Source organism: Pongo abelii, chromosome 19 (genome assembly GCF_028885655.2).
Source record: "Pongo abelii isolate AG06213 chromosome 19, NHGRI_mPonAbe1-v2.0_pri, whole genome shotgun sequence".
Taxonomy (NCBI): Eukaryota; Metazoa; Chordata; class Mammalia; order Primates; family Hominidae; genus Pongo; species Pongo abelii.
This window is the reverse complement of record NC_072004.2, coordinates 60,841,637-60,865,510: the sequence shown is the minus strand read 5'-3', so window position 1 is coordinate 60,865,510 and position 23,874 is coordinate 60,841,637. Positions and strand designations below refer to the sequence as shown.

Genomic DNA, 23,874 nt, shown 5'->3' with positions numbered 1-23,874 from the left:
GGGAGTAGGGCTTTCAGGCATAATTAGAAAAGCATGTGAAAAGAGTCAAATTCCCTAGTTACAACTTAGTGACTGGGAGAAGTGATCTAGTGACTGGCCGTCCTAGGACCCCTCGGATGGTGACAGACCTGGAGGACAGTTGTCTGGGACAGGAGATTAAGACTGAGAAGGCCACACCAGTGTCCAGGAGACAGTTAACCTCCTGGCCCTTAATGGTCAAGCATACCCGGGGCTCTGTGAAGGTGATGGCATGGGCTGGCACTTCCCCGGGCACCTTCAGTCCTGCTGCTGGATCCATCTGGTTAGTGGCTTCTGACTCAGAGGACCTTTGTCCCCTGGGGCAATTGGCCTTCCAGTGATTCCCTTGACATAAGGGGTATGGACAAGGGGGCAGCTTATTTCTACTTGGACAATCTTTTTTAAAGTGTCCTCATAGGCCACAGTGGAAGCAAGCCCTATTAGGCATTCAATTTGCCCAGCTTTTCCCTTTTCCAGAGTCGCCAAAGTCTGCTTGCCTGAGGGCCATGACTGAAGTGGTGGCCTTTTTTTTTTTTTTCAATCCCGTTTGTCCCATTCTGCCTGCTCCTCCTGATCTCTATTATAAAAAACCGAAGTTGCCAAGTTCATTAGGGTTTCTAAGTTTTGCTCTGGGCCTAAGGCGGACTTTGAAGTTTTTTCTAATGTCTGCAGCTGACTGAGTGATAAACTTATCCTTTAAGATTAGTTGGCCTTCAGTAGAGTCGGGTGACAGAGAGGTATGCTTTCTCAATGCCTCCCTTAGTCTCTCCAAAAAGGCGGTAGGATTTTCTTCCTTTCCTTGTGTTATAGTGGACATCAGTGAATAATTCACAGGCTTCTTCCTAGTTTTCCTTAGTCCTTCTAGCACGCAAGTTAGCAAATGTCTGTGGCACCAATCTCCATGTTCTGATTCTGTGTCCCAGTGAGGGTCTACACTGGGAACTGCCTGCTGGCCTGTGGGGAATCGTTCTCTTTCCTCTGTTGTCATCCTATCGTTGACCTAACTGAGATACCAGAGATTGCCAAACTCTCGGGCTGCAGTTATGGCGGCACTTCTCTCATTTGGGGTTAGTGTCTGATTTAGCAGTAACATTATATCTCTCCATATCAGATCAAAGGATTGTCCTAACCCTTGTAAAGCATCAGTATAGCCATCAGGGTTATATGAGAATTTACCTAGGTCTATTAAGTCTGAGAGAGAAGAAGGTACATGCACTCTGGCTGGACCAAATTCTCCACCTCCCACTGCTTGGAGTGGGCATAATCAGGGAGTACTGGCACTCTTTGGTTCGTTGTTTACCCCTTTGTCTATCTCCTTTTGTACCGTTTGGGTTGAAGGGGGGGTCTTTATTAGTTGGGGAAGGAGTCAGGGGGACACTGGGGTAGGGAGGTAGACTCTGAGGGCTTCCTGTAGGGCATAAATCATACTTTTTACATAATTGCGAGTTGTCTCTTAATGAAAAGAAAGTTTGTACATATGGCACTTCAGTCAATTTGCCTTCTTTTCTACAAAAGAGGTCTAGCTGTAAGATGGTGTTATAATTTATATTTCCCTCAGGAGGCCAGGTTTCTTCCCCTTGAAGAGGATATCATGGCCAGGCAGTACTGCAGAAGAATATAAGTCGTAGCGTCTGAGGGTCAAATTGGTCCCAGTTCTCCAGAATACATCTTAGGGGCGTTTTTGCCTTGGAGAGAACGTTTCTCTTCTGAAAAAAGAACATAGGGATGCCAGCACCCCTACTCATTTTCCAATGAGCATTAGTCCTAGAGCGTCCTTTATGGTCCTAATGCTTATTCCTTTCCAGGGTGCGTCACCACCCATGGACCTCTGTTTATTGGTTTAGTTACGCTCACCTATATAGCAGTCCTGCTCCTATTTTCTCACCTTTCTAGACCACAAAGAAAGGGGTCCAGGCTGCTGGATTCTAGTCCTTTACCAGCGTGCCCAATGTTGCCTTTGTGCTCAGGGGTGAGTCCTAGAGCTGGGCTGGGTTCCTGAGTATTTCATAACAACCCAGCTGCCCCATCAAAATGCATTCCCATAAATAGTTCTTATGCAAATTCGTTTCAGAGAGGGTGTAGGTAACCTTTGGAGTCAGGATTGAGATAGTCTTTTTGATTCTGTAAGTAATTTAAGGCTTGGCTGAGTGCAAACAGCTCTCACGTTTGAGGAGACCAATTATTAGGCAATTTTTCTAAATCTGCTTCCACAAGATTCTCGCTATCAATTACTGAATACCCATTGTGGGTTTTTCCTCAATCACCTGGAAGGAACCATCTATCGTCCTGAAGGGAGTTCCTCCTAGGTCTGGTTGGACCTTTGTATGGTAATTAAGATTTAAATCCCCTGTAAGGAAATCTGCTGTGTTAAGGGAATTATCAGTGGTGTTAAATTACCTTTTTCTAACAGAATAGCCCCATACTTTTAAGATTTTTGAGTTAGTAAGCTACCTTTTTGCTTTTTTGACTTAGAATAATTCTGAACTGGTGAGGTGTGTTCACAATGAGGTTTCCTCTAAAAGTTACTTTTCTACTTCTGTTAGCAAAGCAGTTGCCACTACAGATTGAATGCCTCTGGGCCGTCTGCGGGTTACTGGGTTAAGGATTTTTGATAGGAAGGCTACGGGTTGTCAGTGGTCTCAGTATTTTCAGGCTACACCCTTATTTGCACTGACAACAAGGTAGTATTGGAGTGTTATAGGGTCACGGAGAAGACCTTCAATTATCAATTACAGGTTTTAAGTTTACCCTGGATTTTAAAGGAATAGGGCACACTGTTTTTTTACTATTTCTATCTTTCTCTTTCTTTCTCTCTTTGACTTCCTTTTTCTCCTCTGTCTCTTTCGCCTCTCTGCCTGTCTCTCTCCTCTCTGTCTCTCTCTCTGTTTGTCTCTCTGTCTCTTTTCTCTTAGCCATTTACAAACTTGGGGCCCTGGCAAGGGTGATGAGGAACGGGTCCTACATGACTGCCCATGTCAAGAGCTGTATGCCTAAATTGGGAGGGACAAGACACCAGGGACAAGACTCCCTGGGTTTATAGCCTAGATGCCTAAGGACGCAGCAGCGTAGAGCTTCCTTAGATCCCTTTGGAGATACAACTTGCTAGAGGAAATGAAAGTCTGAATCATTAGTACCTAGGAGGCAGGGATCAGAGGAAGTAGATTCAGAGGTAAGAAGAATTTGGGGGCTACACTTTCAAGAAAGTCGTGGTCGGGACCCAGGAGGTATGGGTTAGAAGGAAAGGTAGGAGTGCACGCGTGGGCGACTGTTGAATAGAGACTTCTGGCTGCGCCATGATCTCAACTGGCTAACGCCGGGAGTTCGGGACGACAGCTTTCTGCCTCCAGTCGGCCCTTGGCTTCCCCAAGAAAATTGAAAGCGGAAGCTAGTTCTAGGCAGACGAATGCTCCCAACCCAGAAGGGTTGGGAGTTGTTAGAAAGCCCTCCCCTAGACAGCCTCACACCTGAGTCTTAAGTCTGGCGGCCATGCTAATCGTTTTTAACTGGCTGACAGGTGCCCAGTATTTTCCTCCAATTCTAAGGAAAGATAGGACAGAATAGCAAGCAAAAGTGGTCCAATATTACTCACCGCTTTGGAGGTCCCTTCATGGTCGCCAAAATGTTACTGGGGGTCCTCGCTCCCAGGGCTCCCAAGATGGTGGTGGGCCACTTCCAAGACGGTGGCAAGCCTTGTGTTCTCTGACCTTGGGTTCTTGGCCTCACGGATTCCAAGGAATGGAATCTTGGGCCATGTGGTGAGTGTTAGAGCTCTATTAGAAGCTGTGGGTCACAGAAGGGAACCCGGGGAACCCAGTGACTAGTGTTGGGCTCAATTAGGACGAACCCTGGCACTTAGCCATGCAGGAACAATGGCAAGCCTTTAGCCCGAACAGGAGCGGCAATGGGCACCTTGCTGGATCAGGAGCACAGCGGACACCCTGCCGGACTGAGAGGGATGGAAGTCAGCAGCGGGTCTGCGACGGCGGCAAACAGCAGTGGTGGGCGGGGAGCGAAAGCTCAGCTCCAGCCATAACAAACACGGACCAGAAGAGTGCAGTTGCAAGATTTAATAGAGTGAAAACAGAGCTCCCATAGAAAGGGAGGGGACCCAAAGAAGGTAGTCCGAGTTTATTTTCAATTTACATGAGGTGTGTTTCATGCATCCGTGTGAAGAGACCACCAAACAGGCTTTGTGTAAGCAACAAGGCTGTTTATTTCACCTGAGTGCAAATGGGCTGAGTCGGAAAAAGGAGTCAGCAAAGGGTGGTGGAATTATCATTGGTTCTTATAGGTTTTGGGATAGGCGGTGGAGTTAAGAGTAATGTTTTGGGGTCAGGGGGTGGATCTCACAAAATACATTCTCAAGGGTGGGGAGAATTACAAAGAAACTTCTTAAGGGTGGGGGAGATTATAAAGAACATTGATCAGTTAGGGTGGGGCAGAAACAAATCACAATGGTGGAATGTCATCAGTTAAGCTATTTTCACTTCTGTGGATCTTCAGTTGCTTCAGGCCATCTGAATGTATACGTGCAGGTCACTGGGGATATGATGGCTTAGCTTGGACTCAGAGGCCTGACAAGGTGTTGCTAAAATTTTTGCTTCTGTGTTTTCAGCTCCTACAAAAATGCTTGGCTCATAGTATGTGCTGAAAAAATAATTGTTGGATTAGTTAATTGTTTTCTGAAGTAGTTTTCTCAATTGTCATTCCTACTAGTCTTATGTAAGAGTTCTCCTTGCTTCATATACTTTACATTTATTCTAATTATAATATAGTTCGATATATTTCTGCCATCTTATTTTTTAAATTTATTTTGTTCTCCTTTTTTATCACTTCTTTTATTCCCCCTTTTTATTGTATTCTTTTGGTTTGATTATGTTTGATTATTTGATTAATTGCTTTTGCATTTTACTTTTTACCTCCAACTTGTTTGAAAATTGTGTCTTCTCTTGCTATTCTTTTAGTGATTTCCTTAAGATTTTAACATGCACATTTAACTTAAAAGTCTAAAGTTAATCAGAATTCCTTTGAACATACAAAGCTCTACAATACATTAATTCTGATCACCCTCTTCTCAATTTGTATACCTACAATTGTCCAATATTTTAGTTTTGGCCTATCTTTGTTTAGTCTTACAAATTATGAATTATTAATATCTTTGTTTAGTTTTATAAATTATGAATTATTATTATAATCTTGTAGTCAATGATAATTTAGATTTGCCCATGTTTACTATATTCTTTATTCATTGTTCTATTCTGCATTTCTGACATTTTGGGTGGTCATTTTCCCTTTTCTCTAAGTAACCCCTTTAAATGTTCTTTTGGTATAGATTGATAGAAAACTCTCATTTTTTTATTTTTCTGAAAATATTTTGCCCTCATTTTTGAAAGAGAATTTTATTGGGCATATAATTCCAGGGTCACAGTAATTGTCTCTAAGATTTTTGAAGCTATTATTCTCATTTTTTCTGGTTTGTGTTGTTGCTATTTTGAGAACTCAGCTGTCGCTCTGTGTTTATTTTGTAATGATCTGTGTTTTCACTATGACTGCTTTTGAAAATATTACCTGTTATTGGTGTTCTGTATTTTCACCTTGGTGTATCCAGGTGTTGATTTCTCTTATGTTAGCCTATTTAGGATTTTTCAGACTTCGTAAATCTGAAGATTTATATCTTTTTTAGGTTCTACAAAATTCTCAGCTAGCATCACTTTGAATATTGCCTCTCTTTAATTCTCTTTATTATCTGTTATCAGTTCAATTACATATTTATTAGACAGACTTGCTCATCTTCCATGTCTTTCAAGCCTCTCCTTTATATTTTGCATCTTCTTATCTATGCTGCAGTTTCAACTCTTTCTCCTACACATTATTTCTCTGCTTCACTCTCTTCAACCATCTGCTATTTCACATATTCATTGAGTTTCTAATTTGTTATTATCTACCTAGTATTTTTGTAATATATTATTCCTAACTCTTATTCTTGATTCACCTTTTTAACTTAAATATGTTAAATAAACATATTCTATGTCTAACTATACAGTAGCTGCAGTCTTTGGCTGTCAAATCTGTTTGTTTGTTTGTATGTTTACTTTTGCTTATGATGTCATATTCCCTCATATGTTGTGAATTTTTTTTAATTATACTTTTGGCCGGGTGTGATGGCTCACGCCTGTAATCTCAGCACTTTGGGAGGCCGAGGCAGGCGGATCACTTGAGGAAAGGAGTTTGATACTAGGCTGGCCAACATGGTGAAGCACCATCTCTACTAAAAATACAAAAACTAGCCAGGCGTGGTGGCACCCACCTGTAATCCCAGCTACTTGGGAGGCTGAGGCAGGAGAATCTCTTGAAGCTGAGAGGCAGAGGTTGCAGTGAGCTGAGATCATGCCATTGCACTCCAGCTTGGGCGACAAGAGTGAAACTCCATCTCAGAAAATAAAAATTAAATTTAAAAATAAAATTATACTTTCATGAAAAGTGGAATTTTATCTTTGCAGATTTTGAAGCTAATATATGAAACCTCTGGAAAAGATTTACATATGTATGTTTCTTAGACATCAGGAACTACTGGAACTAAATTCCCAAGTTGTGATTTTTCAGGCTATAAAACTATTGTACCTATCGCTATAGTTATACACTCTCAGGAAAAATATTTTTTCTTCCACCCAGATCTAAGGAAGACATATTCTGTAATGTCTGTAGGGCTTTCTTCTTAGTTTACCATTTTACTGAAAGTGTTCACTATGAGGTTCCAGCATTGTTTGGGTGACTTAATCCTGCCTCCCTGTATTAGGCCCTAGGTGCTTTCCTCCTGCTTGCAGGTTTTAAGCCATCAAGAATTAGCAGATTCTTGGGGTGGGCATGGTGGCTTATGCCTGTAAATTCAGCACTTTGGGAGGCCAAGGCAAGTGGATCGCTTGAAGTCAGGAGTTTGAGACCAGCCTGGGCAGCAAAATGAGATCCCATATCTCAAAAATTTTTTTAAAAATTAGCCTGTCGTGGCAGTACACACCTGTAGTCCCAGCTACTTGGGAGGCTGAGGGAGGAGGATCCCTTGAGCCCAGGAGTTCCAGGCCGCAGTGAGCCACGATCATGCCACTGTACTGCAGCAAGAGTGAGACCCTATCTCTAAAAATAATCATAATCATAATTTTTTTATAAAAGGAATTAGCACCCATTGTCTTTATGCTCACTTACCTCTGCGTATTCCTGTTTCTTCATAAATTTTGGTATCACTCTCTCTCCTAAGCCGACCCAAGCATTTAAGGTGTTTGTGAGTGTTATTGTTTATTATTATTTAGTAATTTTTAAAAATGTTACTGGCGGGATTCCTCCAGGATCTTTTCTGTATTATCAGAAATAGTTACATTTTAACTTTCACGAAAATTATAAAATATTACTATGTTATTTTTTAGAAAAAAATGAGGATTTCTTAAAAATGTATCGTACAAAAATGACTCAAGAATAGTTTCACAATATGTATCAAAATTTGAATTTTGCCTATGATTTTCAGGCAATAATTCCTCATTTAAGAAATTTTCCTAAGTAAATAATTGGACAGGGGCACAATGACGTATGTGGAAGGCCATTCACAGTGGCATTGTTTATATTAGTGAAAAATTCATGGCAATCAATAGGAGCTTGATTTAATAACACATGATATATTTAAGAGCTGTGTTCATTGACATGGAATGCCTTTTTTTTTTCAGTTCTGTCCCTTCTGTAGGAGTGCCTTTTTAAGATAGATTTGTTCATCAATAAAATTCTGAAAGCTTTATATACCAAAATATTAATAGTAGTTATTGCTTGCTAGTGAACTTTTAGATGTTGTTGACTTCTTTATAGATTGTTTGAATTTCTCTAATCATGAAAACATAAAATATGCAGTATCAAGGCATATATACATTCTGTTATTTTATTTTTTTTAGTCCTTTCCGTCATTCTCATGGCAATGAAGGAGGTTGTCAGAAGAGGTTGTACGTGAATCCAATTCAGCCATCTTAGATTACCAAAGATTACAAAGTTATTTATTTTTACTCAACAAATATTTATTGTTTACTTCCTCTGGTTGAGGCATTTTAGTGTTTTGGCACTGTAAAATTGGTGGTAAACAAGACAAAAAGTTGTTTCCTGGTATTTATAATTCATTGTGGTGGGGGAGGTAGAAAATTCAAAAAGCAAGTGAATAACAAGAGTACATGTCAGACAATAAGACAGAGTGACTGGTAGATTATTTCAGATTGATAGTCACGGAAGAGCTGTCTGAGAAGGTGAAATTTAAACTGAGACATGAAGCGTGAGAATTATGGTGCTAGGGTAAAACATCTGAGATGTAAGGGAACAGTTAATGCAAAAGTACTAAGACAGGATGGAGCCTGGACTATTTTAAGAAAAAAAGAAATGTGTTCCTGGCATCATGTGATCAAGGGAAGGATTGGTACTAATGATGTAAGTCAGGGAGATAATCAGATCATTTCTTTATAGGCCAAGGTGAGGTCTTTGGATTTTATTCTGAGTTCAGTAAAAAGCCATTGAAGCATTTTTAATAGGAAAGTGACCGATGTGTATGTATATGTGTTTGTGAGTGTATATTTTTTAACTCTTCATTATGGAAAATTTCAAATATATATCTGGAAACTGATTTTTGCCTAGTAATAACTAAATGGCATAACTTAGAGCCATAAATGCTTAACTTGGAGTTTATGAACCCCAGAAATTCTAGATTAAAATTTGCGTATATGGCTATATTCTGGGAGCAGGTCCATAGTTCTTAATGGACTTTCAAAAGTATCTATATAATCCTTGAACAGTTAGGAATAGAACTTCTAATTCTGGCAACATTGTGTAATCCAGGAAATCCAGAAGCCGCTCCTGCCATGAATTATAGGGTTGAGTCTCCCTTATCCAAAATGGTGGGAACCAGAAGTGTTTGAAATTTTTGATATTTTCAGATTTTGGAATATTTGCATGTATACGTAATGAGATATCGTGGGAATGGGACCTAAGTCTAAACAGGAAAATTTACGCCTGAGAAGCAGCCTGAAAGTAATTTTATACAATGTTTTAAAATAGTTTTATCCATAAAACAAAGTTCATATACACTGCACCATCAGAAAGCAAAGGTGTTGACTCAGCCACCCGTGTGGACAATTTGTGGTGTTATGTTGGCACTCAAAAAGTTTTGGATTTGGGAGCATTTTCGATTTCGTATTTTTGGATTAGAGATGCTAAACCTGTATATAGAAACAATGAATAAAATAAAGAAGTTTAAAAATTTGTAGTCAAGCTAGGAAGGAAGAAAAAAAAGAAGAATGGGTGAGAGGATGGAGGGAAATCTCACAACAGAACTGTGTGAGCACTTGTGTGAGTACTGACATCATATGGCTCAAGGAAGGACTCAGACTTAGATATTGGGGCTCAGTTTTAACATGGCCTCAGGCCATTTTCCGATGAAATTCTAGAACTGGTATCTTTATTTAGAGAAACACAAGATTCTGCAAGGGCTGGTTGCCCTTTTCCAAAAAAAAAACACTAGAGAAATGCTGCAACCCAAGGAAAATAGAGATAACCCCAAAGAAAGATGATTGGTACAAATGAATGGACTATTTACAAAAGTAAAAAACTGATGGCAGTTAAATATATGAAAATATGCCCTCTGCGAAAATGAAAATAAAGCAGCAGTGAGGTACAATTGCCTACTTATTAAGTGGACAAACATAGAGTAATTCTTTACAAAGATATAGAGAAATAGCTGGGAACTCTCATGTGATACTCACGGGATTGTAACTTTAGAGAACAATTTGGCAAAACTGAACCTGCTCACATCGTTTAACCTCAAAATTCTACTTCTAGACATATACACTAGAGAAATTCTAGTGCCACCATATAAGGAGATATGTACAATGCAGTAGTAGTCAGAGCTTTTCAGCTATATCAGGTTCTCTTCCTTGTCAGCCGGTGATAGAATTGTACTTTCCCATGTTCTTTAATAAAGAGCCAGCGTGCACTTCATCATATTTCTTTCCTCTCTGCTTTAGCAGGCAGCAAAACTTCTGATGGTGGAGGCTTTGACAGCTAGGGTTCCTAAGTGAAAAATACAGAGAAAGAGAAACCAGCTGACTCACATTGGATATGTAACATTAGCAAGGAGAAAATGTACCTTTGTGTTTTCTAGGTTACTAAGACTTTGGGGTTAGAGAAACAATGGTGTAACTAGACCATCCTGACCAATAGATACAAGAATATATCAGCATTATTTCAAAGAATAAATGATAGGAGACAGTCTAAATGTTCATCAATAAAAGAATTGATAAATCCATGGTAGCATGATTATTATCATCATTATATGAGGAATACTATATAGTAAGGAAAATGAAGGAACAAGAGCCTCCTGCATCAGCCCAAATTTCACAATGTCATGTTTTAGTAAGTTATAGATGGCTGGGCGCGGTGGCTCACACCTGTAATCCCAGCACTTTGGGAGGCCGAGGCAGGTGGATCACGAGGTCAGGAGATCGAAACCATCCTGGTTAACACAGTGAAACGCTGTCTCTACTAAAAAAAAAATACAAAAAATTAGCCAGGTGTGGTGGCGGGCACCTGTAGTCCCAGCTACTCAGGAGGGTGAGGCAGGAGAATGGCGTGAACCCGGGAGGCGGAGCTTGCAGTGAGCTGAGATCTCACCACTGTACTCCAGCCTGGGTGACAGAGCGAGACTCCTTCTCAAAAAAAAAATTTAATTTAATTTAATTTAATTTAAAAAAAGTAAGTTATAGATATTACTGTTGTCCTTATGAAATAAAACAAAATTATAGGAGAATACTATGAATAATTATATGCCATCTAATTAGGTAACCTAGATGAAATGGAGAAATTCCTAGAAAGATGCAAGCTACCAAGACTAACTCAAGAAGACATAGAAAAACTAAACAGACTATAACAAGTAAAAACATTGAATTAGTAACCAAAAATCTTTGTACAAATAGTACCAGCCCATCTATTTATTTCAGGAATGCAAAGTTGGCTTAATATAAGAAAATCAGTATAATACCATGTTAATAGAATAAAGGACAAAACCACCTGATAGTCTTTTTTTATTAAAAGCAGATACTTGATTTTTTTATTCTTTTACGTGATGGTCTCAATAGACACAAGAAAAATATCTGAGAAAACCTAACACCCTTGCATGATAAAAAATACCCAATAAACTAACAATAGAAAGGAATCTCCTAAACCTCAAAAAGGACATTTGGGTAAGCCTACTGCTAACATCATACTTAATGGGAGAAAATTGGATGGTTCCTTCCTAACATCAGGGATAAGACAAGGATGTCTGCTTTGCCACTTCTATTTTATATTGCGCTGGAGGTTCTAGCCAGGATAATTAGACAAGAAAAAGAAATAAAAAGCATCCAGATTGCAGGAAGAATTAAAACTACCTCTATTCCCAGATGATGTGATCTTGTATATAAGAAATCCTAAGGAATCCACCACAATATTATTAGACCTAAAAATGAGTTCAGCAAGTTTACAGAATACAAGATCATATATAAGAAGCAATTGTATTTCTATACACTAACAATGCAGAGTAGAAAATCTTTTACAACAGCATCTAAAAGAATAAAATATTTAGGAATAAATTTAATAAAAGAAGTGCAAGACTTATATACTTAAAACTACAAACCATCATTGAAAGAAATTAAAGAAGACCTAAATAAATGGAAAGACATGTTGTCCTCATGAATCTATGAGCTTAATTGTTAAGATGGCAATACTCCCCATGTCGGTATACAGATTTAATGCAATCTTTATCAAAATATCAGCTGGCTATTTTTCAGAAATGGATAAGGTGACCCTAAAAGAAGGATCCATTTGTATGGAAATGTGAAAGACCCAAAATAGCTGAAACAGTCATGAAAAAGAAAACAGTTGTTTTTTTTTTTTTCCCCCAAGATGGTAGATGAGAGCGGTATTAGCATGCCTGTCCTCCTTGGAAAGACAAAATAGTGTATAGATATTCACACTGTGAACCTTTTCCCAAGAAGCAACATAGGAACTTAACAGGAAAATGGAATAAAACCCCGAAACCCTTTGAAAGAAGGAGCAGGCTTCAGCCTACACTATGAGCCAGCCAAAAAACTAAGTCCCAAGAGTGTAAGATGGGTAGAGATACACACCCCCACTGGGGAACCTGGCAGTGTAGCTCACAGGGGAAGGCATCAACCCTACCCAGCACTGGAACTCATATAGGGGGCAGTGGGAAGAGCACAGTGTGCATTTGCAGCCTGTGGACCAAAGGAAGCCGTTCCTGATTCTACATTACAGGGGACTTTGTGGAAGTTGGCCAACTAACCCAGGCAGCAGTTGCAGGTTGACAGAAGCTCCCAACTGAAATTCACAATATAATCTCAAATGCAGATGAACTCCCTTGTCAAGAACCAGGGGGCAAGTGGGAAGTATGCTGTGGCCTCAGGCAGAGGAGCTTGGACACCCTGGCTTTGCAAGTAGACTGGAAAGGGTGTGGCCTGAAAGCCTAGGGTTCCCATCTCTATGTGAAAGGCTTATGACCTGGGGCAGTTTTGATTTTAGCTAGCTGAAATTTAGCTAGGTGCTGCTAGCCAACACTGCAACTGAGAGACCTGCATTGCCGAGTGCATGGGAGCTAGGTGAGGCTTACTGCCACCTGCTACTCCCTACTCCCTGTGTGAACTCTTCTGTGCAGCAGAGGCACCTATGCTCCTACCTAGAACATTACTGCCAGTGGCCAGAGAACCACTCCCCAAACCCCACAGGGGCCACTGCTTGTCCTTCAGGTGGAGTCAGAGCACGGACTTGCCTGACCCAGCTCCCACCTGACTTTGCCCCTCCACCCACTCTGGTAGCTTAACACAAAGGACAGAAACTTGTGGGAACCCTATGGCCCTTCCTATCACCCAAGATACCAGAGTACGTTCCTTGAGTATCATAAGGCAAGCATAAAGGAAGTGAAATAATGGACTTTGGAGACTCAGAAGGGGGATGGTGTGTGGGGCAAGGGATAAAAAACTACATGTTGAGTACAGTGAACACTACTCGGGTAAACAGGTAAACTAAAATCTCAGACTTCACCATTAATACAGTTCATCTATATAATCAGAAACTACTTGTATCCCAAAAGCTATTGAAATAAAAAATTAATAAAAAAAGAAAAAAGTTGAACTCACACTTTCTGATTTGAAATGTGTAGTAAGCCTTACTGTAGAGTGAAAAAAGCAAGTTTTAGAAAACTATCTGTAGCATTTTTATGAAGCTAAAAAACTAGTAAAACAAAATAACATGTTAGGAATACATATGTATGTGATAAAACCATTTTAAAATAAACAGATGAAGAATGATAAAGAAGAAATCAATAGTTGAGAACTCATTAGTATGGTTACCTCTGGTGAAATACCATATCCATATTGTGATATGAATCCAACAGTATTCACAGTTTTATGCTGCTTAAGTGGATTCATAGGTGTTTTATTGTCCTACTTTAAAACTCATTTTTTTTGCATATATGCTTTTAGTATATACCAAATATTATATAATAAAAAATTCATGGGAATAGTAAATCAAATATATGGTAAGTCTTACCTCTGGGAATAAGTTCAAAAGGGGTTTTTATAATGTTTTGGTTACATTCAAAAACTGAAGTAAATATAGTTGAGTGCTAAGCTTTAAGAAGCAAGATAGTAGATATCTATTACCTTATTATAGTATGTTCTATAACTTCTGTATTAATATTTTATAATTTTTTTAAAAATCCAGATAATTCTTATAGCTGCTGAAGTCATTGGCATAAAGCAAAGAGCACTAGCACTTTGTAGCATTGTGTTCAATAGTGAAAAATTGTGTATAATCTAAATGATTATCAGAAGGAGAATGCTTTAAAAAAAGTTCATTTCAGACAGTAACAATTTTAAAAAGCATGCAATATTTGTAAAATGTACAGAATAGAAAGGAGTCATATATTGATAATTATTAACACTATATATAGTGTGACAATTTTTGCAAAAAATCCACAATTTTTATAAATTTATAGGTACTGTACTCATAGAAAAAAACCTGAAAAATTAGATACCAATTGTTAATACAGCAATTGTCTTTGGAGCAGTGGTTCTTAAGGGCAGGGCTACAGTTTTTCTTCTTGGGACATTTGGCAATGTCTGGAGACATTTTTGGTTGTCACAGCTGGAAGACAGAAACCAAATTCAAAATCAGTAAAGATACTTCTTAAAACCTCATGTATGAAAATTTAAAACATATTTTAAATAATTTATGAGTCAAAAACATTGCTAATAAACATGTAAACGATGTTTAATTGCACTTGTAATTAGGGGAATTCAAATTAACAAACAGCATACTATTTCAAATACAACATTGACAAAATAAAAGAGTGGAAACAGCAGATGCTGTTAAATCTCAAAAAAAAAAAAAGAATGTAGAAAAATAGAAATGCTTATTCACTACTGGTGTGCATAAATTGATGAAGCCAGATTGGAGAACAATTCAACAATGTCTAATAAAATTGACCATATGTGCCCTATGGCTTAGTACTTCCTTTTCTAGGGATATAATGTAGAGAAATTTTCACACATGTTTACAAAGAGGCATGTATAATGTTCTGTAATTAAAAAAAAAAAAAGCAGATTGGAGTAGTTATAAAAGCCTGTTAATCAGGGAATGGATAATAAATTACAATAAATTTATACAATGGATTACTATTCACAGTTAAAATAAGTGAACTAGTTTTGGAGACAATATTGAGCAATTATGAAATCATAAAATTGAGAAAAATAAAAATAATTTGTAGAGTTACTCTTTAAGATTATGCTCTTGATGTAAAACCTTAAATGCACAAAATAAGAGTACATATTATTAGGGGATACTTGCTTATGTAGTAAATGTCATTAAATTAAGACTAGGAAGAATACTTGGGATAGTAGTTCCTGCTGAGGAACAATTTATAAAAACTTTTAACCAAATATATAGTTTTATTTATTGAAAATATATACATAAATTTTAAGTACATATCAATGAGTAACTGATGATAGTGAGTATATGGGTGTTCTTTGTGTTATTCTTTTTTGTGTTTGTATTTGAAACATTTTTATAACTGAAGAGAAAAAAAATACAGAAGCTAAAAATCATTATGCCATGTTATGCAATGCAAATACTTGACTACTATACAAGATAAGCAGATGATGCTAGACTGAGCTTAAGAATCATTTTTGAAAGAATCTTTCCTGATATTCTTTCACCATTCTTCTTTCATTGTTCCCAAATTGCTCACTTACAAATTAACCATTTGCTTTGTGTATTAATATACCCTATGCATACTTCTATTAAATTACATGTTTTACTTATTTCTTTACAGTTGTTCTCACCCTAGAGACCATAAACTCTTTGGGATGAGAGACTATATTTCATTTATCTATCACCTATGCATAGTTTAGTGGCTGACAAATAGTAGGCACCAAATAAATTATTTGATGAATTAAATACTAAATGATTGAACAAGATTCTAAAGGAGGAAGAAATATGTAAGAGATAATTACCAATACTAAACTTTGCCTACATTTTAGTTTTGATGTGATCGACACTATATATGCTCTTGCCATATCCAATAATAGGACATCCGATCAGTCCCTTTGTGTTAGTTAAGATTAGATTTTGCTATATATAACTGGCGAACTCAAAATAACAGTGGTTTCCTTTAGAAATTTCTTTCACACCGAAAAGAAGCCTGAAAGAAGGTAATCCAGGGCTGCCGTGGAGGTTTCAGAGTGCCAGGGACCATGTTCCAATTATCTTTCTGTTCCACCATCTTTACTGAGGTACCACATGAACCAAAAGAACTGCTCAAATTCCATCAGTCCCTCTTTCTTTCTTTCCTTCCTTCCTTCCTTCCTTTCTTTCTCCCTTACTAATCCGCATGGACAAGAAGTGCTTACCCCGACTTTTGAAAGGAGACTTCCTAGTAGTACTCTATGGCACTTCCCCTTGTATCTCATTGGCTATTTCCTAGTTAGTTGCATGGCTGCATGGAGATGTACAAGGGGCTGGGAAATGTCTTTTAGCTGCATGGCAGTGTTTTCAGCCGAAAATTGTGGTTGGTTCGGTTACTAAGGAGCAAGGAGAGAATGGACATTGGAATACAATTAACAGTCTCTGAATTTTTAATCACTAATGGATACCAAAAGGAGAAAGAGCTTTTCCCTTAAGGGGAAGAATCTGATGAAAGAGAGAAGTAAGTGGCAGAGAAAGCTTTTTAGTTTACTATTTGTGTAAGCCTGCCCCTAACAAGCCAAACATTAGAAGATTTTATGTTGAACCTAATTCCTATCAACTTCAGTTCTGCTCTCAAAGACAAGATGTTAACCAAATATAATTCATGTTTTAGAGTGTCACTTGTAAATCTGATGTAGTAGGATTCTTTTGCCATTTTACTTGTGCCAAATCATATAAACTAAGAAATAGTTTGATTTTTGGTTCTGGGACAATGTCATAAATTTGGTATTAGCCAAAGTGCTAGTCTTGGGGAAAAAATGAGGTAGTAGTAAAATCAGGAAGCTAATCTTTAATAGGCACTTAATCCATAAATAGCTGACTTCCCTTGGGTGTTTAATCCTGGTCGACTGTTTCTGGTATTGATTATTTTCCCTGGGTTGTAATGTTTGTAATGAAAAGTTTTATTCTTTGGAGATTCGAAAAATTGCTTTTCATGAGTCCTTTATCTTCCAGGCTCTAAATTATCTTGGTATTCAGCCCACAAAGGAACAACACCAAGCCCTGAAACAGCAAGTACAAGCAGACTCAAAAGGGACAGTGTCTTTTGGAGGTAATATTAGGTTTATTGTGTTGTATTATCACTGAATCATCATTCAAGAGTTATTGTGACACATTTTCATTAAGAGTGTTTGTTCTTTAGAAGGAGAGAATGAAAAGTAAAACTACATCCATTTCAAGTTCCTTAATCAGTACCCCAAGAACTCAGCTAGAATTACTGACCTGGCAGGGTCAGCAGAAAGAAGAATTTCATTAGGACCTTTCAGCTCTAAAATATCATCATTCTGTCATATTCTTTTTATTTTTTATTTATTGCATAAATATTGCTTTAGTAATAACAAAAGAAACAGTACAAAATATGGAAGTTCTAATTTCACTACTGTGAGATTAATTCTAATCCTTTTTCAGCTAATATAATATAGTACATATTTTTATGATGCTACCTAATTAGAGTCATCCCTTGGTATGGGAGGGGAATTGTTTCCAGGACCCCTGCATATACCCAAATCCAGCCATACTCAATCTCATAGACAGCCTTGCAGAACCCACATGTAGTAAAAGTTTACCCTCCACATATGTGGCTTTTCCAACCCTCAAATACTGTATTTTTTATGCATTTGGTTGAAAAAACTTGATGTATAAGTGAACCTGTGTAGTTCAAGCCTATGTTGTTCAGGGGTCAACTCTGTTCTTATTAAAGATACCATAATGTACCACTTAGTTGTTGTACTATAATATTAAGCCTTTCTACTATTGTGAATTTTGATGGTTTCTCAGTAGCTGATATTACAAATCTGTATTTATCAACATTGTGAATGTAGCTGTTTTTCTTTCTTTTCTTAAGCCAAATCCTCACAAATGATTTGGACTTTTGATACATGTTGATAAATTGTTTTTCAGAGATATTTTGCACATATATTTGTTCTACCACCAGTAATGTTTGAATGTAATACTTTTTGTCTTCTTGTTACTATTAAGTATTTAATTTTTTCTTGTATAATAGATGTAACATTGTATCATTTATAAAGCATCTGTATTGCTGAAAAAAAATGACCTTTTGGTTTTTAAGTGATGAAAAAAAGATATTTTTCATCCCATCTCCACTTGAAAATCATCCCAAAATAATAATGAAAACAAGAAACAGAAAAACACATACAAGTAAAACCACAATACCTAAGGACAGAAAAATGGGTGAGAAAAGTAAACAAATTTGTGAGCAGAGGCAGGTAAAGCCCAAGTGTGTGAAGACAGAGGAAAATCACAATGAGGAACAAGTTGATTTGACCCTAAAATGATTTAGGAATTGAAGACATCAAGTACTTCTGGAGACTGAGTTTTTAGGCAGGTTATTAAAACAAGATTGTTGGAAATCTTTATAAGGAGAATTATGCATGCTCTTCTCTGCCGTTTCTCAAGTAGTCCGGCATCTACCACTGTACACCTCCAGGGGAAAAGAAGTATATTCCTTTGAGAAATTAAACCAGAGATTGTGGACCTATAGTTGCCAGCAGCAAGGGAGTTTGTGGAGTATATAGTGAGTCATCACTCGTAATATGCACCCAGATTGCTCAGGGAACTTTGCTGCCATGTTTATTACTATAGGCAGAAGACTATAGTATTCTGTCTGAAGAAGCTGAACAAAAATGTCAGCTGGCCACCAGATTGCCCTGTAGTGAAAGCTGCCAGTTGACAAAGCAAGTTACACACACAAAATTTCCAACCAACTTTTTTAGTGCCCGATTCTTAAATATGAACTCATAGTCAAGAGTCACCAGAGATTTGGAGAAATCCTCCAACATATAGAACCCCAAACTATCAGACAAACAGAAAAAAGGAACTCAGAAAAAAAGAAATAAAGAAGCACAGAAGAGAATTTCAGGTAGGAGGCCAGGTGCAGTGACTCATACCTGTAATCCCAGCACTTTAGGAGGCCAAAGTGGGTGGGTCACCTGAGGTGAGGAGTTCAAGACCAGCCTGGCCAATATGGTGGAACCCCGTTTCTGCTAAAAATACAAAAATCAGCTGGGCATGGTGGTGCACGCCTGTAATCCCAGCTACTCAGGAGGCTGAGGCAGGAGAATCGCTTGAACCTGGGCAGTGGAGGTTGCAGTGAGCCAAGATCGTGCCACTGCACTCCAGCCTGGGTGACAGAATGAGGCTTCGTCTCAAAAAATAAATAAATTAATTAATTAATTAATTAATTAATTCAGGTAATCTCTCATAACATCTTTAAAAAGAAAAGTGAAGGTAATGCAACCATGAAATAAAGTAGCATATTGTAAAACAGGAACAATCAGAGAACATTTAAAAGGATCCTTGGAAATTAAAAATACAGTAGCCAAAGTGGAAAATATTTGAGGATACATAGATGAGTAAGTTACTCTCCATGTCAGAAGAAGCCTATGAACTGTTCTTTTTCCCTTTACCACGTGGCCTTGGACAGTTGAAGGCATTTAACCTGTCTCAGCCTCAATTTTTTTCATCTGTAAAATGGACAGGATAAGAGGACCTACCTCAGAAGACTGTTGGGAGGATGAAATTGCTAAGCACCGTGCCTGCCATACAGCAGCTGTTACATAAACATTAGCTGCTGCTATTAATAATTGCTATCAAACCTCAGGTTCTTCCAGCTAGAAAAGCCATAAATCATAATATTGTCATATGTTTCAGAAAAAGTTCTACTCATAATACAAGGGTTGAAAAACTATAGGTCCACAATACATATTTGCTTTATTATTATCTTAGCTGAATTATTAATTTTAGCAAAGTTAACTGAAGTAAGTTCAGACCAATTTGTCTCTTCTTATTTGAACTTACGTTTACCTATCATTTAAGTCAATACTATTTTAAGATAATTTATGCGGGTTAAATTTGTAACATTAACAACTTCATATAGAATAAAGTAAGATTTAGAAGGGGTTAAATGCTATGTTCTTACTTAAATGTGTTCCATTTTAGATTTTGTCCAGGTTGCCAGAAACTTGTTTTGCTTGCAGTTGGATGAAGTAAATGTTGGTGCACATGAAATTTCCAATATATTAGATTCACAGGTAGAGTATGCCCTATAGAATTGCTTTGACATGTATGTCACAAGTCTTGAATGTTATATGTCATATGTGTAGGCTTTTTTCACTTAAAAATAGAAATAATACATGTTTCTTGCGTAAATATATAAATACAAATCAATTTAAAATCAAAAGTAAAAGTTCATCCTGATATTCATTATCCTATCTCACTAGCCTCTTGTGCTACTACCACACCTAAGTTTACCAGTATTGACAATTTGATATGTGGAGGATACGTGCTATAACTAGCTAGCTAGACAAACTGACAGATACCATGTATGCATGTGTCCATTCTAATCTGTTTTATCTCTCTATAATATACACACAGAAAAGCACCTATATGATGTGTATATACTATGAAATTTTGTAGCCTAAACCATCCTTATTTAATTAGCATCCAGATCAAGAAACATAATATTAAATAAATACATTACCAGATGCTCTCCTGCCCCCAGGTTCCTTTTTGATTGACAGTAACACCCCGTACCCCCACAAAAAATTGGGTAACTACTCTTTCACCTTTTAACAATGTAGATTGGTTTGCCTCTTTTTGTGCTTTATGTAACATGGGATTGTGAAGTCTATTAGCTTCAATCATGTATTCTATAGAAGTTTGACATTTATATTATTGAATATTTTAGTCGTTTTCACTGTGGATTTTTGGTAGTTTTATCCTCTTAAGGACCTCCTTCTTAATTTATGTTCTGTATAATTTGTATATTTAATTAAAAAATTCATTCATTATGCATGGCAAACCACTTGTTTTTGTTCCACCATCATTTATTTAAAAACCCATCTTCGTTTTTGCCATTGATTTGAAAGGCAAACTTTATCATATACTAAATTTCTATCTAGATACACAGATCTGTTTTTATATCTACCATTTGAATGTTTCTTACCTTAAAATCGACTTAGTCTCATGATATAGTTATAACAACTTTTCATTCGTTGATTTTTTTTTTTAGGTTTCCAGTGATTAAAATATTGGATATATAAATATATTTTTTAAAAGAAACCTGTTATTATACAATTCTTTTAAATGTTATCAGTGGATTTTATACTACAGTATTTTATACCCGTAACCATCTATTTCAAAGAAAATTCATGCATTATCCTTTTATGCTCAAAACTTTATCTTTTCTTTTTCTCTGTTAGCTCTTATTTCTGTTCCATATAGACCTGGAATCTTATCCTGATAACACATAATTGTATGCTTGCGAAATGATCACCTTATCATTTTGCTGCCAAAAAAACTTTAAATGAATTAAAATGATTTGTTTTATTTTCCTAGGTTTATAAGGCTTTACAAATTAAAATTTTCTTCTGTATTGAATTATAATTATACTTATTATTGGTACATAATTAATAAAATTAGAAATCTGACATAACTTTTGATCAATTATTTTTATGAACATATTAAAAATATAAATCTATATTTTAATGGGATGAAAGAATTCTTTTCATGCCAGCTCTGTCCCTTATGAAATTACCATATTTACCTGGGAATTTCTGGACTCTTTATTCTGGTGGTTTCTTGGCTTCATAAGTCTTGATATCTGATAAGATGTTCTCCTGTCTTATTTTTATTTATCTTATTTATTTACTTTTAATTGACAAATAATAATTTTATATATTTATTGTGTACAACATGACTTAGAATATGTATACATTGTGGAATGGCTCAATTGAGCTAATTAACATATGCTTTACCTCAAATAATTTGTCTTTTTTTATAGTGAGAACACTTAAAATCTCTCTTAGCAATTTTCAAAATGCAATACATCGTTATTAACTATAGTCACCATGTTGTACAATATATCTCTTGAACTTTTTTCTTCTGTCTTATGGAAATGTTATGTCCTTTGACATCACTTCAAACTGCCCCCCAGACCTCCTGCCATTCTTTTAAAATATTGCTTTAGCTAATCTTCAGTCTTATCTTGTCCATATGAGTTCCACGAAAAATCTTGCTCTATTGAATTTATAGATTATTTTGGGAAGAATCAACATCTTTATAAATTTAAGTTTCTGTGAACATGTTATGGCTTCTCATGTATTTATATCTTCTTTGATGTCAATATATTTTATATATTTTTAATTAATTATATTTTAATAATCTAGTTACCTTACACTTTTTGTTGCCATTAAAATTAATGGTATATTTTAAAAATTTGTTTCATTTTAAATTTATTTGGTTTTACATAAAATAAAATTAATTTTTATATATTTACCTTATATTTTACAACCTTGTTATACCCGTTTGCTTTTTATTTTCCAGAAAGTCTTCAACATTTTTTGTTCTAATGATACCCTTTTTGAGTTGCTAATAGTCTTATTAACTTATATATTTCTTTATGTTTGTTTCTGTTTTCAGATATACTTTTAAATAAATGATATGGTCAGTCAAGTTCTTTGAATGCTGCTAGAAACCCTAAATTCAAGCAGGAGAATAGATATGTTACATATTTTTAATGACTTTTTCTTTTAGTTCAAGTTTAAAAACAAAAATTGCACTTTTATTTCATGGTTATATTTAGAGCTCTTCTGTTTTCAAGTGATATGCTTTATTGACAGGAAGTTTGAATACTGTTTATTATTAATTACATGATTTCAAATTCCAGAGACACAGAGTATACATGATTAATTTATTGAACAAATAAGTCTGACCGCTCATTTAAAAAATGATGCATGTCACTTTTTTTAATGTTTCAAATCACTTTGTTCTCTTTTGTAAGCAATCTCTTTTACTGCTAAGCATGTTGCCCATTGCAATCACCCACAGATCTGGTTGTTCTGTAACCCTCAGGAGAGTACCCAGTTATCCCAGAATGAAGCACTGGTTTATCAGAACTAATTTTGTATCATTTATTCAAAGAGAACTAAAGCTGTATTCAAGGCACACAGTTTTCATTCTGCTGATTCAGGTGTTGTGTATTAATCTACCTAATGTTGATGGCAGGGAGCATTGTTTTTTACTGCCAAACAGTTCTCAGAGCTGCCATGCTCATTTTTGATGAAGAAGGCAAAGATGGTTGGGTAGTTTACAACATGCCAATGAAGTGGGCAATTCAGAGTATTTTGTATGAGCAAGCAGATCTTTTTTAGCAGCTGCAAACGGATTGTCATGCTCCGGGTTAGCAATTTATTTCCTCCTTACCAATATAATTTTAGGGCAGATAAGAATGTGTTTATAGTTGGGAAGTTGTTGGGATTAAAAAAAAAAAAGAATGTGTTCAACCTGTGATACTTTGACAGCAAAAGCAAAGTGCTAATGGCAATTGTGCAAGAGTCACTAATTCCGGACATGTCAATAATTCTGACATGTCAATGATTTCCAATTCGTGGCTTCAGATCAAAATGTCGTGCAATAGAATTATATTAATTTTTTATTATATTTTTTTACTTGAGTCCACAATAAGAAAACATGTTTTTCACCATACTCACATATATAACTGAAACAAAAGCCCGTCAAAGCATTAGTTACCTTTTCTATGTACATTGCATTCTTATTTAATATTCACTTGTATTTCATTAAAACTTTGGCTTCATGATTCACTAATGGGTGATGTAACAGTTTGAAGAAACATTATAAAAATCACAATTATTGTCATGTGGCTCACCAAAAGCAAACAAAAAATAACTGATTGTTTTGCAGTATAATTCCCTACTTTTTTGAGTTCAAAAGCAGTTTAGTCCCCCATCTGAAGTATGTCAATCAGTCTGTAGTTATAGATGCTGACTGTCTATGAGGGTGGGAAATTCCACTATGGTTACCCCCTCAACCATCTCAGTTTCACAAACAACAGGGCTGGATCATTCTGTTAGGCATGTATGTCTTTTACTCATGTTTTCTTTTTTTGGCTGATAATGATGGCTTGTCTTTCTTAATTTATTTTTTAAAATATTATTACTTAAATCTAATATATACAGAATAAAGTACAAAAATCTAAAGTGTACAATTTGATGAATTTTTATTATG

The 23,874-nt window shown here is 36.4% G+C and overlaps 1 protein-coding gene across 14 annotated transcripts in view; it reads left to right on the top strand.

Annotated features, from left to right (window-relative positions):
- STXBP4 (syntaxin binding protein 4) overlaps positions 1 to 23,874 on the top strand; it is a 189,982-nt gene that overhangs the window by 45,394 nt on the left and 120,714 nt on the right. For all 14 annotated transcript variants that reach the window (XR_010137888.1, XR_010137887.1, XM_063717858.1 and 11 more), the window contains 2 exon segments: positions 16,786 to 16,882; positions 19,789 to 19,880. Coding sequence is in view for 12 of the 14 variants with exons in the window: in XM_063717858.1 (XP_063573928.1) it covers positions 16,786 to 16,882; positions 19,789 to 19,880 (189 nt within the window). In the remaining 2 variants the exon portion in view is untranslated.